This window comes from Camellia sinensis, chromosome 4, assembly GCF_055761805.1.
Source record: "Camellia sinensis isolate YWXY chromosome 4, ASM5576180v1, whole genome shotgun sequence".
Classification (NCBI taxonomy): domain Eukaryota; kingdom Viridiplantae; phylum Streptophyta; class Magnoliopsida; order Ericales; family Theaceae; genus Camellia; species Camellia sinensis.
This window is the reverse complement of record NC_138964.1, coordinates 219,116,398-219,136,158: the sequence shown is the minus strand read 5'-3', so window position 1 is coordinate 219,136,158 and position 19,761 is coordinate 219,116,398. Positions and strand designations below refer to the sequence as shown.

The 19,761-nt window shown below is 30.7% G+C and overlaps 1 protein-coding gene across 1 annotated transcript; it reads right to left on the bottom strand.

The window, feature by feature from the left end:
• Nucleotides 1-6,789: 6,789 nt before the first annotated feature.
• On the bottom strand, nt 6,790-7,693 carry LOC114277222 (uncharacterized). Its single transcript, XM_028219098.2, has one exon. The coding sequence runs from the start codon at nt 7,544-7,546 to the stop codon at nt 7,013-7,015; it is 534 nt and encodes a 177-aa protein (XP_028074899.1). The 5' UTR covers nt 7,547-7,693; the 3' UTR covers nt 6,790-7,012.
• Nucleotides 7,694-19,761: the final 12,068 nt, after the last annotated feature.

The window sequence follows — 19,761 nt, the reverse complement described above, 5'->3', positions numbered from 1 at the left end:
CTTGGATTAAAACAATACACTATAAAATATAAAGTAAGAAAATAAATATAAGATAAACAAACCACCTGGATTATAACAAAACACTATGAAATAAGAAGTAAGAAAATAAATATGAGATAAACAAACCACTTAGATTATAACAAAACACTATGAAATAAGAAGTAAGAAAATAAATATGAGATAGAAAATATAAGAAAATGAAAGACTAGAAATTCACATTCCAAAGAAAGGTTGAACTTTTTTACTTCCAAACTTTCTTTTGCTCACCCTCAAGTTTAAGAAGTGTGTTCTCAATTCTCAATTCGAAACTAGAATGGAACTCTGGGTATGTATGGTGGAAAAGTGGCTAACTCTCTTATTTTTTTCTCACTTTCAACAACACTCACTCTTTCCTTTGATCAATCACTATTGAAATTTAGTTATTTCAGAATTTTTTGAGGAGTTTTGGGTGTAGAAAAGATGGAATTTCAGTTTGTATGGAAGGTATGTGGTATATATGGAAGATATGAGTGTTTTTGGCTCAAAATCTCATGTTGCATTTGGTAGAGTTTTGTAAATATGATTTGAGAGTATGAGTTGTATTTTGAGTTTGTGAGCTTTAGAATTATGATTTGAGTGTGAAAATTTTGTTTGGTGAAGAGTTTTGGATGTGACATATGATATTTGATACAAAAACTTACAACTCATAACCAAACATATAACTCAAAATTCTATTAAAACACATAAAAAATATTTAAAATTTTGGAAAATATTTTTTTCAAATATATAAAAATTAACATATGTCAATTGCAAAAAAATAAAAAATAAAAATAAAAATAATAATAATAATAATTGTTCCGGTCAACCGATGGAATCAAATTTGAAAAAAAAAATTTCAAAAACCGCGCCTGAGACAAAGTGTTTTGTACAGAGTTTTGGAAACGTGATTTCAGAACACGTTCCAAACATCATACTTGAATCAAGGTGTAGAACCACGGCTTGAAAACACTACCAAACACAGCCTCAATTTTTCTCTCTTTTTTCACACTTTTCTCACTCTTTTCTCTTTAATTTTGTAGTCCTCCCTCTCTCTTACAATATGATCATTCTATATAGGCAATGCGGGAGAGTGAAGGTAAAAAAGAAGGTGGGAGACAAGAATGTGATAGGAGAGCAAATTTTTAAGGTGATTGCATGGGATACTCCTTTATAGATACGAACAAAACCTCTTTTTGACAATAGGGGATGATTAGGTATGTATTTGGTAATATATGGGTCGGCCAATGGGATAGGGAAGTGTCACACACACAAGAAAAAAATGCAAAAAATACACCTTCTTTGCTTGCTAGTTTGAAGTGGTCAAATATTATTTGAGGGGAAATATAATACAAGGCAAAGCTTTGGCAGAGTGGTTAAGATGTTGGGTGCAGATTCTTAGGTTGAGGGTTCAAACCCTTTCACCAGCATTAGCATTCCTTAAATTCATTTTTTTAGATAAAGACAAGTCAGCACCACATCATCAGCAAGGACCAATCCAGTCATGCCACGTCAGCGTCACAGTTAGCATTGATGAAATATTTCCTGACTTAACAGAATATTCCTTGAGTTTTGAAAATTACAATTTGGCTCAAAAGTTTCAAATAATTGTGCTGTAACCCAGATTTCGGGAGAATTTTTCAGTGAGGCCCCCGGAAGTGCAGCGAAGGTTGATCCTGGCTAAACGAACCATTCTAGATGCAACCGTGAAGTCAGAATATTCCCTCGGAAAGGTAATTTGTGACTGTTTAAGGTTGGAAATAGGGCTCAAATTCTAAGTTTTCTTATTGAGGATTTTGTGAGATACACCTTCTTGTTTTCATCATCGGGTAATCAAAAAGAAGCGCCTAAGTCTTAGGGTCGGTCAAAATGGGGTGTCTACAGATGGGCACAGAATCATATATATAATGGTAAGTCTCGACACATTCATCAAAGACATAATTCCGTTAGGCATTTGTTCGCACATGGAATAATTTCCATAGAATATGTAAAGTTAAAGGAGAATATTGCAGATCCATTAACTAAAAGGCTAGCAAGAGAGCAAGTGTACCATTTATCGAGGGGAATGAGGTTAAAGCCTATTACTTAAAAGTCGCCATAATGGCAACCCAACCTAGTTGACTGGAGATCCCAAGATTTAGGTTCAAAAGAACCGAATTATGGATGACTTCATGTATCATTAAGGAGCTTTACTCCTAGCCATTTCTATGATAAGAAGAGTGATACCTACAGTGTTAGTAGGATAAGCTTTGATTTTAATGATTCTTATACCTTGGACTTCCAAGTGGGGTATAGTAGGATACTCTTAATAAGAAATCATCGATATGAATGTGAACTGGGTTGGTTCTTTGAAAATTGAGAAGGCTAAATTCTCTAGAGCACTCATGAATTACCAGGCATTGTTCAAGGCCAAAAGGAACACAACCGTAAGAACCAAACTATGTCTGAGGATACACTATGTGTAGTTTATTGTCTTGACTTACACAAACAATTGAACAGTTCAAGGCATCGCGTCCACTGGTTAGCTAGTAAATCCGATAGGCTTTCACTAAAGGAGGTTCAAAGCCAAAAGCTACCTATCTCGATGTGGTATATCTTCTTAATGTACTCTTTCTTTGTCTACATCTTGTTACATGTTCGTTATCGTGAATCTCATTCATGTGGGGGATTGTTGGAAAATGACTTTGGAAGCTTTTGAAAAATTCTTATTTTTTGCTAACTTTCAGCATTAATTAAGATGGAACCCAAGTGTTATTTTTAACGTTTCTAATTGGGTTCATATTTAATGTTGCGTAATGAATAAAACCGTATATTTGGTTGCTTAAAACCATTTCCGGATGAATGAGAATTCAACATGCATTTTCGGGTTCATGGAAATGAATTTAGGTGGGTTTCCTACACATTTGTGAAATGTGCTTGTCCCACATTCGAAAAGCTTAAGGATTTATTTGGGTTTATAGACCTAAGCTTGGGATACTTGGGATGGGCACTAAGGGATACCAAATTTTGTGGAGTGGTGAGGTTATGGGTGAAGTAGACTAGACCCATTAGACCCAAAACAAAACCACACGTCCGGCCGGTCGGGCAGGCTGGGCTGGGCTGGGCCTGGGCTTGGGTGCGTGGTGCGAGGTGTGAGGTTTGTTGGGCTTGTCCAGCCCAACACTTACCTTTTCAGGTCACAGACAGTTTTCTATCTGTTGTATTCCACCCGAAATAGGTTCAACATTTGAATTCAAACTGGATAGATCTATTTCTGTTATTGAATCTATCCGAACAGTTGCATAGCTATTTGGTACCTGTTCGGAAAAGCCACTTAATTTCCCCTATATAGCTTGTTTTCCAAGCAATTTTGTCCATTCAATCTTTCAGAACTTTTCTATCTTCTTCCTTTTTTCGTCCTCCTATTAATATATCTATTCGACATTTAATTTTTGGAAGAAAATGAGAGTCACAACAAAGTTTTAGTTCGCCAGACTTGTTTTTTGTAGTGCTGCAAATTTGAGTGTTAGCCATTACATCCTGGGAAGTAGACGTCGTGAAAAACTCGAAGCACCAGAGCGAGGGCAAAATCTACTTTAAGGAAATTGTGTCCAACACAAGGCTCGACTTTAATTTCTATAAGCATTTAATTCAGAATTTAATTTATTAAATTATTTTATGAATTTAAATTATTTTATTTATTTATTTTATTTACACATTTAATTTATACACACATACACCACTGTGAGAATAACACATATTAATAATTAAATTTATAAATTTTATTATGAATCTATAATAATTTTCTCATACTACCACTGATAATTTTTCCTACTAAAAAAGTCCAACCAAGTAAATCATATGTTAGTGGTTTGTTAATGGTAATGTTTGGTTTGGTGGCACTGCCTATATAAGCTTTTCAGTTAATAAATCAGTAAAATAGAACATAGGACTGTCTTATGTTTTACGTAATATGTTTTTGTAATTCTATTAATTATTTATTTTTTAGTTTTTATATATTATATAAATAATTAATAATATTAAAAAAACACATAATTTAATTAAAATTTCTGAAAAACAAGATAATTCTTCCTCAAATAGACCCTGGACGGCAAGAGAAGGACAGAAAAATAACATTTGAAAGTTCTGAAACTGAAAAAGTATTTGAACACTTTTTAGCTCCGCTTTCTCTTTACTTGCCTTACTGTACATTATTACTATACTATTCACTGAGGGGTTGGCTTCATTTTTCAATAAAAGTGAAGGACACATACACTCGACCTGTTTGGTAAGATTTATTTTAGTTTTTAATTTAATTTAAGTTATTTTAATATATTTGGTTCAGTTTAATATTACAGTTTATAATTTTTTGTAAGTTAAAAATCAACTTATTCTTTGAGTGAGGGAGGAAAAGTTTAATTTATAAGTCAAAATCAGCTTATGTTTACCGTTATAAGTTATAAGCTGTTAAGGTATAAGTTATAATCACTTTCTCATAACTCTACCAAATAGGGCCACTATACACTCCTAACGTTTTGAACATTTTTTTTAAAATATATTAGTGGATAAGACAAATTTTTTATGTAAACAAATCATATAAAGGCTGAATTAGTGTAATTGATATAATGGTTAATTAGTGTAATTTATCTGAATTGTTTGTAATTTTTTTTTATTTTAAAAGTCTGCATTAAACTATTTAATATAACTTTTACTTACAGTTTTGTTAAGTTCTCGTTTAAAAATAGATTATTTTAATAATTTTTTAATTTTTTAATTTTTTTATGAAAGATGTGTAAAAAAATAAAGAAAGTGATGTAATAATTTATAATAATTTTTTAATTTTTTGATTAAAATGTATAATTCATAAACGAGATCTAAGTTAAAATAGTTTAAATAAATTTTAAAAATTAACTTTTGAAAGATGAGTGATGGATATTTTTGACTTCTACATTTAAATTTTTAATTTTTAACTTATAATAAATTACACAAAACAATAATATAGTGTTATATCTGACTTTCATTTTATTCTAAAATACCAACTATTGTAGTTAAGAATTGCAAAAATGTAACACATTGGAGTTGTGTATGATTTTTTTTTTTTTTTTTTCAATTCAAATAATTGCGTATAGTTTGACTATCATATAAGTCTTGGGTTTGTATTCTAAAGAGACTAAGGCCATGTTTCTTTGGCGAGATTAGATTAGGTTGGATTAGTATTTTTATGATTAATAGTCCTAAGACTATGAATCCTTTTGAATTGTGTATCATATCCTATGTTTGGATTGAGTTAGGATTATAAGGAATGACTAATAGTCCAAACTTTGGCTTAGACTTTCAATTTATATCTCACACTTGTCTATGTGATTGAATAGTCCATCATATGCGGAATACCATATCCGGATGGATTATTAATCCGTATTTCAATTCTTTAACCAAATATCGGATTAATAATTTTATTGGACTATTAATCCAATCTCAAACTCATATACACCCAAATAAACATGGCCTAATAGTTAAATATTTGATTTTCTACCCCCGCCCCCGCGGAGCCTAATGGATATATCTTAATTCTTTCAAACGATAATTACTTAATATCTATGGAACTAGGGCCCCGTTTATTTGGTGTTATAAGAAGGAGATTTGACTTGATATAAGACTCACTATATGGGGTGTTTGTTTTGAGAGATGGGGAGGGGATTCCTAATTCCTTGGTATTACGATAGGCCTTAGAATGGAGATTGAGATGGAGAAAGTGGAGATGATATTAGAAAAATAGTCCAAAAGATTAGAAATTTTTTATTTTATTTATTTATATAGTTATTTATTACATGTTGGGCATTTTTTTTTTTTGAACATTAATATTTAATTTTTTGTATTTTTTGTTAAGCAAAAATCATTGTTTTATTTGTTTTATTTTTTTTTTTTGAAATTTTTTATTTTTTATTTTATTTTTTACATGTTGGGCATTTTTTTTTTTGAACATTAATGTTTAATTTTTTGTATTTTTTATTTGTTTTTATATTTTATATAAAAATAATCTAACAATCCCTACACTAGTAACTATCATCAAAACAAATACAATTTTACTTAATCCTCTCACTATCAATTCCCTTACTAACAATCTCTTCACTATTAATCCACTCACTATGAATCCTTTCTTTATCACCTCTGAAAACAAACGAGACCTAAAGACTTACCTAGAAAATTAGTAATGACGAAGCTCTAGAAACTCTCATGAACATGAAAAAATATTTTTTACGTCCGACTTACATATATGATTATGTGTTCATCTTTATCTAAAACATAAGAGACAAAGGATAAGAAATTAATTACATTGCCTTGTACATTTAGAAGAACATATCACTTAGAATATATGTTGAACCTTAGGGTCCGTTTGGGAAGAACTAAAGTGGATTTTTTTGGCTATTTTAGCTACAAAAGATAAAATAGGTTATTTTAGCCACAAAAAATAAAACATCACATCCAACTCATAATCATTACACTCTTCTCTCATAAAAAAAAGTCAAAAAAGCCAAAAAGCCCTTCCCAAACTAAGCTTTTTAGCCCAAACTAAAATAGCCAAAAAAATCAAAAAACTAAAAAGTCAACCCACTTCCCAAACGGAGGCTAAATGATTTCTTCTTGTAAACAAAAATAGCAAATAATTACAAAAATATCACATTCAGAAGGTGAATGTGTGAGTTTTATGTATAAAAAATAATATATATATATATATATATATATATTTGTTTTCATGCATATTTTTCAATTTCATATGCAAAGAAAAGAAAAGAAAAAGGGAACAAAAAGATAGAAACAAAAAATCAATAGACATGAATCAATTCCCTCCTTTCGAGTAATTAAAGAGAACCAAAAGGCCATTTGGTAACTTTCATTTGCAAATTACAATTAACACTAATTTGGGTTTAACACACCAACCCCAAACTCTACCAAGTATACGAAAAATTGTGACTTTTTTCAACTTCACAAACAACAAATATCTTTGTTTTTTTTAACCCTAATAGCCCTTACCTTGAGATTGAATTCCAGTGAATGAAACCCTTCCAAAACCCAAATGACCCAACTGGTTCATCTCTAACCAAACCCTCTCTGCTTCAAATTCTCTCTCTTCATCTTCTTCTCCAAACCCAAACCCAGTTATAATTTCTGAATATGTTTCCCCTTCTACCCTCCCCTTTCTCGAATTTCCATCCATGTCCTCCTCCTCGCTTCCCACACATTTTCTTTTCTTTTCCTTCTTTTTCCCGAGCCCCAAACACCTCCGACCCATCATCCACGGAGCCTTGAAGAATGCGAGGGCGAAGAAGCTGACGACAGCACAGGGACAGCAACAGACGGCCACGCAGTCAGCGATCAGCCCGGCGGTGCATGATCGGCAATGCTTGCCGGAGCACTTGATCGGATCTCCTGTGTCGTCTTCTACGGTGCACCGGCGGTGGCGGTTCTTCCTTGGGGGCTCTCCCTTTCTTGATGACGCCACGTGGTGGTGGGACCCTTCTTTAGATTGAACTTGAGATGGGTTCTCCTCCATTCGATTTTTTTCCTCCTGATGATGATGATCAAAGAAACCTGCGAAAGATCAAATGTTATATGTCTCTCATCTATCTCTATCTATGCGTGGGTATATATGTATGTATCTAGTGGTTTTAGAGACAATTTGTTGAGATTCAAACGAGTCACACGCACAAGAAACAGAGACTTCTCCATGCATTTATCTTTGTAATCCAAAAAGGGTAAATGGGTCCATGTACGCAATGTTGAGAGAGAGTTGAAGCTACCAAATGGGTAAATTACATTGAATTTACTTTATAAAAAAATTTAAAAAATACAAAATGTACAACAAATTTAAAAGGCCTAACTACATAATTGACCTGTTTAATCATCTAACGATAAGTAAGTCTAACACACACACAAGTACGAATTCGAACATATAATTCTAACACTATGGGAATGTTTGGGACTAAACTTTTTTGGTTTTTTTGATTAAAATAGTATTAAAAGACAAAATAAGTGAAAATAGTCAATAACATAAAATATCACATCAAATTCATAATCATTTTATTTTTTCTCTTACAAACATTGCACCCAACTACAAAAAAATCTAATTATCTTTCCATACACAAAAATTTTAATCTCCTAAAATAGTCAAAAACTAAAATAACAATTTCTCAAACACCCACTATATATAGTTTACCTTACCAATTATACGTGTTCTCGCTTAGATGGCTGGCCCCCAAGAGAGATGAACGTGTGACTTCATACCCAAGGTTTTACCATTAAACTACGCCTCCGTTTGGGAAGTGGGTTGGCTTTTTGGCTTTTTGGCTTTTTTGGCTATTTTAGCCTGGGCTAAAAAGTTTGGTTTGGGAAGGGTTTTTTGGCTTTTTTGATTTTTTTTGTGAGAGAAGAGTGTAATGATTATGGGTTGGATGTGATGTTTTGTTTGTTGTGGCTAAAATAGCCTGTTTTGTCTTTTGTGGCTATTTTAGCCCCAACCCAACTTGCCAAACACTTGGATCAAAAGTCTCACAATTTTAATATATTTATATTAATTTTTTAAAATATTTTTATTCACATAATACTTTGTCTCATTTTTATTAATAATTCATTAATCATATAAATTAGAAAAATAACATTATCATCTTTTCTACATTAAAGCCAATATTACATCTCCTTAATTTATCACTCTTAAATGACCTTTAATGATATGACATTAAAATTAGGGGGGATGCACCAATAAATCCCAAATTAATAACTTATATACTGTTTAGTCCTAAAAGTTTTCTTATAGACTGAAAAGTCCCATTACAATGTTTCAAACATCAGATTAATGTTTCGAACATTAGATTTTGAACATCAGATTAATGTTTCGAACATTAGATTGATGTGCAAATGGAACTAAATGGAACATAAAAAAACTTTTAGGACTAAATGGTTCAACTTTTCAGAAACTAGGACTTATGGGTAAATTTTCCTAACATTAGACCTCACATATAAAATATTTAACAAATTAAAATTAGATCTTACTTGTCAAACACATTATTATGAGTGATTTTTAAAAATGATAAATTACATATCTCAAACATTTTTTTTTACATTTAAATGCATATCTCTCTTTATTTATTCTTATATTTTTACACTATATACATTAATTTCACCCTATTTAATTTTATTAGGAAAAAAATTAATATAATTATATTAAAATTTTAAAATGAAGTGTATTGTGTGAGTCTAGCTGTAATTTACCCATTCCAAAAATGGAACTTATAGGCTTATGCAGACGCGCCAAACAGCTGCGTGGTTGATATATTCCAATAATATTGAGACGCGTGGGATATAACTTAGGGTCACCTGAGACAGAAGGGTAGACTATTATGTGGAACAAAAATATTTTGAAACTCTAATAAAAGAGTTCTACGCTCCATTTGGTAAGCGTTTTGAATTATAGTTCACCCATTGATTTAAGTGTGTTATTTATTTTGAGTTTTCAAATAATGATTTTACACCAATTTCTCTAAACTTAATTCAAAATATAATCATTATTTTTCAAAATTCATAACCAAACACATAATTCAAAACTTTTTTCAAAACTCAATTCAAATCAATATTTTAATTTTTTAAATATTTTTAAAATATTTTAATTTTGTTAAGATTTTAAATATTTTAATATTTAAATATGTTATGATTTTTTTAATTTTTTAAATTTTTGAATATTTTTAAATATTTTAATTTTTTTAATTTTAAAATATTTTATAAAAATAAATTCAAACTCTATTTTATATATTTTAAAAATATTTTAATTTTGTTAAAATTTTAAATATTTTAATATTTAAATATGTTTTGATTTTTTAATTTTTTAATTTTTTGAATATTTTTAAATATTTTAATTTCAAAATATTACGATTTTAATTTTTTAAATTTTAAAATATTTTATAAAAATAAATTCAAACTCTATTTTATAAAAATATTTTTAAATATTTTAATTTTTTTGTTATGTATTTGGTTACGATTTGAGTGTAGAGTTGTAAAAGTAATATGTAGTTTCGAATTTGGGGTATTTTTTTTAACGTCCCTGATATTATGATTTTCTAGTATAAAGGATATCAACTATTTTTATGATGTCTAAGGTCTCTCAACATCAATCCAGAGAAATTTCGGTCCTAGAGAAAATTCACATCACAGAGAAATTTGGTTCAGAGAAATTTTGAATTTCTCTGGACTTCCTAGAGAAATTTTAAATTTCTCTGATTTGAGAAAGGAAGGGAAAATTAAAAAATTGATTCAGATCTGCCATCTCTCGAATTTTCTCTGATTTGAGAAAGGAAGGGAACTATTGGCTACCAATTCTCAAGCAACCAATAGTTCTTTCTCTAGTTTTGCATTCTGTAGAGAGAGCTTTGTGATTTCACCAGCCAAATTCTTCAACTCAACGGCAGTAGTAGAGGCCAGTTCCTTTGCATAAGAAGCTTCTTGAGACAATTTTTTATTCTGTACATGTAAACCACTGTTCTCCTCTAAAATATGAACATGTTCTACCATTACTTTCTCATTCTCAATTTTCTTGCACAAAGAAACAAAACCATCTATGTAAGGTCCATTATGCAAAAAAAACTATAAAACCCACATCAGTTCATTTCAAAGTTAGAGAAATTGGTTAAAACACATTCCGAAGTCCAGAGAAATTTCCAGAATTTCTCTGGAGAGAAATTTCTCTGGACCAATTTTCTCTGGATTTAATTTCTTAGATATAGCAAGAGATGATGTTAAATTTGTGGATCTTACTTGTCCATCATCAATACAATTGGTGCCTTCTGCCAAGAAGCATTCACAGACATCTTTCATCAGCTTCACCACAGAGAAACTAGCTTCACCACAACGCACCCACGGCCACGCTATGGTCACCACACAGTGTAACAGCAACAGCAACACTGGTTTCCACAAACCAACGTAGACCTCTACTGAAGTCAACAACTACCCTCTAGGAGAGAGAAGCTCACAGGACCACCATGGAAACCACCTTGCAGGTGATGGTCTCGTCCTCCGCCGACTTCTTCTTGCAGATCATGCAAATGCTATCTCCGTCGCAGGGGAGGTCGAGGTATCCGAAGATTAGCTGACCGATGACGGTCCCTAAGAGTGCGATGGCAACCATGGCGGAGGTGATGGCGATAGGGACTGAGTTATGGCAAGAACGGCGGCAATCGATCCGAAGATTACCTGACCGATGACGCATCTCATCTTCAACCAATCGATCCACAATGTTTAGTTGGGAGAGAGAACCTGGACGTTGAAGATGGGAAGATGAGGGAGCTCGTTGAGGAAATCAGAGGGTTTCTTGGAGCTGCGACGCATCTCATCTTCGACTAATCAATCCACCTCTTCTTTGACTTCGACCAAATTTCTCTGATACATGTTTAGGGATCTTAGACATCAAAAAATAATTTTGTGGACCTCTTCCATTACGAAAAGTGTAAGAGGGACCCTAGACCAATTTTCTCTTCGAATTATGTGTTTGGTTATGAATTTTAAAAATAATTTCTTAATTGAATTTTATTTTATGTGTTTAGTTACGATTTTAGTGTAGAGTTGTTTTTAAATTTAAAATATTAACATTTTAAATTATTAAAATTTTTTGAATATTTAAATTATTTAAATTTTTACGATTTAAATTTTTTGAATATTTATTTTAATTTTTTACTTATTAAATTTTTTAGATTATTTACATTATTTAAATATTTATGATTTAAATTTTTTGAATATTTATTTTGAAAAAAAATTATTTCCTTTATGGTATTTTTAATTAAAAAATTGATTACTGTTATTTTTTGTTAATAATAAAAAATTTCAATTAAATTTTAAAAAGAGTTTGGTTATGAGTGTTTATCAGAATTTTTAATAATGTGAAAATATTGTGTTTTGTTATGAGTTATAGCAATTTGAATTAAGTTTTGAAAACTCTTTCCAAAACTCATAATCAAATAAATTTTCGTACTTTACATGTCAAATCAAACTTTTAAAACTCAATTGTACATTCAATTCAAAACTCAATTGTACATTCAATTCAAAACTCAATTCAACACTCTACCAAAAAATCATAACCAAACAAATTGTCTACACTCAAATCATAATTCCACAACTTACAAACTCAAAATACAACTCATATTCTTAAATTATATTTACAAAACTATCAAACACAATCCTAATAGCTCTAATAGAGTCTCATTGTGATAGTGATGTTTGTGTCTTGTAATTTTTTATTTTTTTATTTTTTTTATGTCATTAAAGCTTATTAATTTAAAAAGATGTGTCATTATGGTTATATGGAAATGCATTTGTGGTGGTCCCGGTGAAGTACCACGGCCATACTATTTTCGGCAAAGAAAAATGACTGAGACCCCCAGCTGGGGGTGCTGGGGTCAGCTCTCATTGGACAAAAAAAATTGATTTTTTTTTTTTTGAATTTTCGACCAACCCTAGTGCGACACGTCACTGAGGGTCGTCAGTGGGGTCACCCCACTGGGGGTCTGTAGCATGGCCGTTTCGGCAAATTTGACAGCCATAGAAGTGTGTAATGACAATTATACCCTTCTGATGTGATGTGTATTTAATGTAAAATACCTGGGACATCAGAGTCATTAATCAGACAATGATAGGTAATTTGGTCAGTAAAAGAGATGCTAAGCCTTCGTTGGACAATTGGATGGGATTGAGTTGAATTGGGTTCGGTTGGGTTGAGTTGGGTTAGGTTTAAAGTTATTTTAGTTATATAAAGATAAGTAATTTTTTTAGTTTAATAAGACAAAATATCATATTTAGCATATAATTATTATATTTTTTTTTACAAAAGTAAAAAATTACATTCTAAACGAGATTTTTTAATCCTAAATTAAAATAGTTAAAAAACTAACTCACTTTTCAAATAAATCCTAAAGCTTCGTTTGAGAATAGGCTAATTTAATAATTTTTTGGTTATTTGACTAAAATATAAGCTTAAAAAAATTAGTATGTTTTGGTTGAGTTTTTAATTTTTTATAAAAAGATATGTAAAAGGTAGAGATAAAATAAAATTTTTGACTTTTTAATATGAATTATTGATTTTTTTAACTTTTTTAATAATTTTTTAACTTTTTAAATGAGTGTGGGCAATTGGTCATGTGTTTCGTGTGATTCACCTTTGGATAGTGAGACTTCGTTTGGCTATTCAGCTCGGATTAAAAAAAAATGTAAAAAATAAAATAAGTTAAATGAATAAATAAGATAAAATATTATATTTAAATGATAATTATTATTTTTTATTCTATAAAAATTTAAAAAATCAAAAAATTCAATTCAAACGATTTTTTTAATTCCAAGATAACAAAGTCCCAACTCAAAACTAAAAAAAAAATTTACTAAGTGATAACTGAATATTAAAAATTTAGAATTTGAGTTGATGAAAGAATTGCAATTATTTTTCGTTATAATTTAAATTATTAATCTACTAACAACCTATTATATGGAGGAAAAAACAAATTGTGAGTTGGGAATTCCCTAAACAAATTAAAAACACACCTAAACTATTTATTATTTCAAAATATTTTTCACTACCTTTATCTCTATTTTAACTTTACTATGTTTAAAATATTTTTTTACACTAAACTTAGCAATTGTTTTAGGACTTGTCTGATTGGGTGAATTACAACATAGGATTGAGGTTATTAATTTATGAAATTCACATTTTATTATTTAGTTACAAATTTCTTATTTAAATTATATTTTAATAGTCATTCTATCAAACAAAATTGATTATTTTTTATTCTATGACCAATAATGCAAAACATACATATAATTATGAGTATATATTTTTATATTTATTGCAAAACAAAAGTGGACAAGAAATAATTATGTATCTCACTAATCTATTTGGATAACCAATCCTATAGTAACTTAATATATTAATAATCTCTTCACTATTAATCTTGTTAATTAAACAGGCCTTTAAATGATTTTGTTATCGTGTATGTTTAAGACACATGTTAAAAAACTTTGAAAAATTATATATTCTAAATAAAAATGTATAATTTTAAAGTTACAGATATCTCTAAAAGTGAAACAAATAGAGTGATAAATAATATTTCTCTTATTTTTTATATATATAAAAAAAAAAGGTTAGTAACAAGAATATTTATGATGCGCCTGAACATATTGAAGTTTTTATTTTTTATTTTTTGCCGTTTCATTCAATGTATATAAATTTTATTTTATATATTGCAGTGTTAATAATTTTTTAAATTTTTTTTTTTTTTTTTTTTCATTTAAAACGAAAAAGGAGGGATTGCTAGGGAATGCCATTGTGACAGAGACACCTCAGACAGAAGCTAAGTTTATGAAACATTTTCCACCAATGGGATTAAGTAGACAATAGGCCCACCACCCACTTCATTCTCTTGTGCCTTGATTGGCTTTGGAACTATTTCTACCTTGTCGTTTGTACAGACTCATTATCTTCTGTTGCATTGAATTGTGAAGGAAAAACATCAGCTTTTTTACACCGTTGATTGGGAGATAATTAATTAATGAATAATGCTATATGCATTAATTGATATATTAACTAGTATATCAATTGATAATACAATATAATTTAAAAAGTTTTTAAAATTTGTAATCTGATTAATGAGTGAACTTAATAATAATGTCATAACTAGTATTGATACATTAAAAGAAATGCTATGTATTCCAAATATTTTACTGAATATTCTACTAAATCTCTTACATGAGATGAGACTCACACAAATATACATGTGTAGGTTACACACCTATGTGAAAAATTTGATAAAATATTTAAAATTTCTAACATAACTCGTATTCTAATTAATGCATGTATTAATTAATTGCTTCTATTGTCTTCGTTATTCCCAAATTTAAATTTAAAAATTTTGAATCTTTAAATTTCATTAATTGTTGGTGAATTGTTGTGGAGTTGTTTGAAATGACAGCTGTAGGTTATGATACAAAACAATGTTACATTGTCACATGTTCTATTGGGTATTGTTATATTTCAAATTTGAATCATAATTTTATTAAATTTTTTATTCTTTTATGCTATTATGTTGTGACATTTTTCATTTGTTTTTAAGTTTTTGTTTAAATTTTAAAATTACTTTTTGCCTATTAAATTAAGCTTTATGCTTTACCAATTTGGATAACCATTTTCAGGCTCCGTTTGGCAAGAGCTAAACGGGATTTTTTTGGCTATTTTAGTTACAAAAACTTATTTTGAGAAGATGATAAAAAGTGACTTTTTGACTTTTAATCAAGCTTTTGGCTTTTTTAGACAAATGATTTGGGAAGTTGGTAAAAAGTGACTTTTGATTTTTTTGATTAATATTTGTTTATGATGTCAAATCATAATAAAATGACTAAACTACCCCCCTTTATTTAAAATATTTACAACTTCACCTATGTAACACATTTTGACCATGAGGGGTAAAATTGTAATTTCACCGTTGGCTAAAAACCAACTTCCCAAATGAAAAAAAAAAAAACCAAAAAAGCCAACTTTTGGCTTTTGCTACTAACCAAAAAAAGTGGCTAAAAACTATGTTGCCAAAATTAGCTATTTTAGTCACAAAAAATAAAATATCACATCCAACCCATAATCATTACATTATTCTCTCACAAAAAACAGTCAAAAAAACTAAAAAGCCAAAAAACCCTTCCCACACTAAATTTTTTAGCCTAACCTAAAATAACTAAAAAAGTCAAAAAACCAAAAAACCAACCCACATCCCAAACGGAGGCTTAATTTGACCACATCAACCGTAATTATACACTTTAAAGCCTAAATAGAAGAAACTAAAAGTTTAAGAATAAAATAGAATGGCAATAATTTATGGAATAACAGTGAAGTTAACCCATCCTATTATATATATATAACTCTAAAATGGTAGACAAAATTACATTATCATCAATTAAAAATATAAAATATTATATTAGGTTTAAAATTCTACTTACATAACAAGTTAATCAATTTGATTAAGTTACATATAAGTGATTATAAAGTGTCATGACGATAACATTATAATTTTTAATTAATTCTTCATTAAATGAGTTATTCTTGTAAACTTTGTATTATGTAATTTCAACATTAACTTGTCTTATTTTAGTATGTGTTATAAGAGAGTGTCATATTCATGTTAATTTTGTAAAAAATAATTAATCTTAATTAACTAATTTTATATATAATTTAAATCATGTTATCGTATCATGTCAAAAATTCTTATAAAGTCCCCCATAAATTTATTTCAAAATAGCACTGTAAATCAACTTCGAAATCAATTAACGTGTTCGGCCTAAATGAGCCAATGTTGTGGTGGGCTACTACACTGTCAATTTTTGGGCTTTCATCTTTTACTTCAAAACCAGGTCTTTATGAAGCTTCAATTCGTTTGGTGGGAATTAGTATTGTGAAGGAAGACTCGTCATTTTTTTTGTGAAAAAAAGTCAGTGTTAGATTATTTGTTGTAATTTACCTAATAAAAATAATTTAAACAAGTTAAAAATGATAGTGTTTTTTATTTTCAAAATTGATTATTCTCAAAGATGGTGTTTTTTATTTTTATATTTTTAATATCGATTTTTAACTTACAAGAGTTAAACCAAATAAATCTCTAACCCTATTTGTAACTCACAGAGTTACTTATAATTTTCTAGTTCGAAAATTTATGTTAGAATATTTAGTATAGTTTATGCTTAAAACTTATGAAGTAAAAATAACTTCTATAAATTTAAAAAAACTAATTATTGAAAAGTAAGAAAAATGATGCTTTTAGCCACAATGACTTGAGATTCTTTGAGATTGCTAAATATTAAAATGAGACATTATTTTATTGTGCTTTTAAAAAATTGAAACATTCAACAAAAAAATATGTTAAGCTGAATGACCTAATAATTGAGTCACTTCTACTTTTAGTTTTTATCTTTTAATTATTAACTTTTAACTTCTAAAAAATTGCACTAAAAAAAACCCATGTAATTTTCAGTTCAATCCAATCTTAGTTTGAACAATCCCCAATCTTTTGTTCTCTCTCTAATCCATCATATATGTGCATTAAAACTTTTATATACCTAACTTATTCTTAAAAAGTGCAAGAAGAGAAGTGACAAGTGTAGGTGAAGTCACAATGAATGATAAACACACTCTACCACTCTATCTCACCCCCTGGTGAGGATTGGAAAGGTACGAAAGCTTTATTGTTTGAGTTGCATGAAACAGAGTGAATACTAGAATTCATTTTTAGCCTCTGTTTGGGAAGTGGGTTGGTTTTTTGGTTTTTTGGTTTTTTTGACTATTTTAGCCTGGGCTAAAAAGCTTGGTTTGGGAAGGGCTTTTTAACTTTTTGGTTTTTTGACTTTTTTTTGTGAGAGAAGAGTGTAATGATTATGGGTTGGATGTGATGTTTTGTTTGTTGTGGCTAAAATAGCCTGTTTTGTCTTTTGTGGCTATTTTAGCCCTAACCCACTTGCCAAACACCACCTTAAGATATGAGAATGGGACAACTACCAATGTACTATTTTGGAGGTCAACAAAATTAGAAATACATAAAATATGCCTGGAAAAAGTACTAACAAAAAAATTTCTAGAATTAATCTAGGAATTAGATTAATCCACAAATTCTCGGTTGGTGATTTGATAGTAGAGATTAATTTGTATAATGTGAAATTCATGTGAAGTCTATGTTTAAAATAAATATGAATCAAAAGTTAAAAATTCTAAATAATTTCTGAATTGATAAGAATAGATTTATAGTATTAGTGTAAAATTTGTGATTCATATGCAAATTTAATATGGTAAAAATGACACTTAAAATAAATTTGAGTTCACATTATTCAATTTTTATGCATTTTTTTTTTGTAGTCATAAAATAATTAAATAGAAATTTGATAATGGGTATTTACCTTGGTTTTGTCGACCCTTGGAATTAGGATCTTATAAAGAATGCCTAATTATGAAGATGTCTGCAAACTCTAGCTTTTTAATATAAAATTTATATTTTAAGTTACACTATTGGGGTTGGTTTGGAAAATGGGTTGACTTTTTGATTTTTTTGGTTATTTTAGCTTGGGCTAAAAAGCTTGGTTTGAGAAGGGTTTTTTAGCTTTTTGACTTTTTTGACTTTTTTTGTGAGAGAAGAGTGTAATGATTATGGGTTGAATGTAATGTTTTATTTGTTGTGACTAAAATAGCTTATTTTGTCTTTTGTGACTATTTTAGCCACAAACCATCTTCCCAAACGGACCTGTATGAGCAAGAAATAATCTTGTCGTATAATCCTGTTAATCAAGATTGCGCTCCTCTGTACGTCGTCACTTTATTCTCTGAAAACACAAACATGAGCTAGCCGGCAGGTGTGTGCCGGATACCTCTCCGATGCCTAAGTCAGCAAAATAGACAAACAAACAAAAAACTCTGTGTATTCGAGAATCAAAGTTGTGTTACCTCTCCATAGGTGATGTTATGAACTTTTATAGGTTTCGCGTGGCACAATCCTAATAGGACTCTTACTCCTCCATGTATACTCCTCATAGGAATCACATTCCTGAAAGATAATGCTTATCTTTCAACACCACCTCACTGCTTAAACCAAGTGAGATGGTTTTACCTAGGTCGGATGTCAATACGACCAGGATAACATGGCCATGCTAAAGCCGCAGACTAGATCGAGCTCCACCTAGCTCGGTTTTTCCTTTCACTGCGTGTACCTCGGTTCGACATACTCCAACCAGGCTGTTGAGATCATGCTAACCATACTAAGCTAGGACCGAAATAACCCATAACATAGTTCTGAGGAAGGCTCCACATACTTTGGCTCAATATGGTATAACCGCGCCGACCGTGGTGGCCGAGCTAACCACCAAGCTCTTTCGGACTGGCCTAACTGCAAGGCTCCTCTGGACCGAGCTAACGCTTGCAATCCACTTGCTAAGCTCTTTTTACTGCGGCTGACACCTTTACCTCGGCTGATATCTTTACCTTGGCTAACATTGCGGTCAACGAAATTACTTCAGCTCTTCTCTCCGTTTGACTACCTTGTTTGGTAGCTCGGCCATAGCGTTGACCGCCACTAGGAAGTAGCTAAGTCCCGTAGCTAGGTGTCGTGGCTAGGTCTCATAGCTAGGCCGCGTAGCTAGGTCCCGTGGCTAGGTCTCATAGCTAGGCCGCGTAGCTAGGTCCAATAACTTGGTCTCATAGCTAGGTCTCGTAGCTAGGTCCCATAGCTAGGTCTCGTAGCTAGGCCGTGTAGCTAGGTCCAATAACTTGATCCCGTAGCTAGGTCTTGTAGCTCGGTCTTGTAGCTAGGTCTTGTAGCTAGGTCCTGTAGCTAAGTCCAATAGCTTGGTTCTGTAGCTAGGTCCTATAGCTACGTCTCGTAGCTAGGTCCTATAGTTAGGTCCCATAACTAGGTCTCGTAGCTAGGTCCTAAAAACATCTTTGACCGGCACTCCAACCTAGTTCGGCCCAATTTGGCTACACAAATTACCCTCTCAATTGCCCCTTAATTCCATCTGTGTAGCATGATTTGGGATTACCTGTTAACAGCCGAGCTAAAAACTTCAGCCCTACAATCGAGCAATAACTTGGAGCGAAACCAACTCTCTGACTTAGTCAAAACCGAACTAAGAATGCCGCACCATAAGCTTCAACCGAGCTATGAATCCCTCGTTCCACTTAGCCGAGCGAGGACTCTACTTATTTCGCCTTTGTTT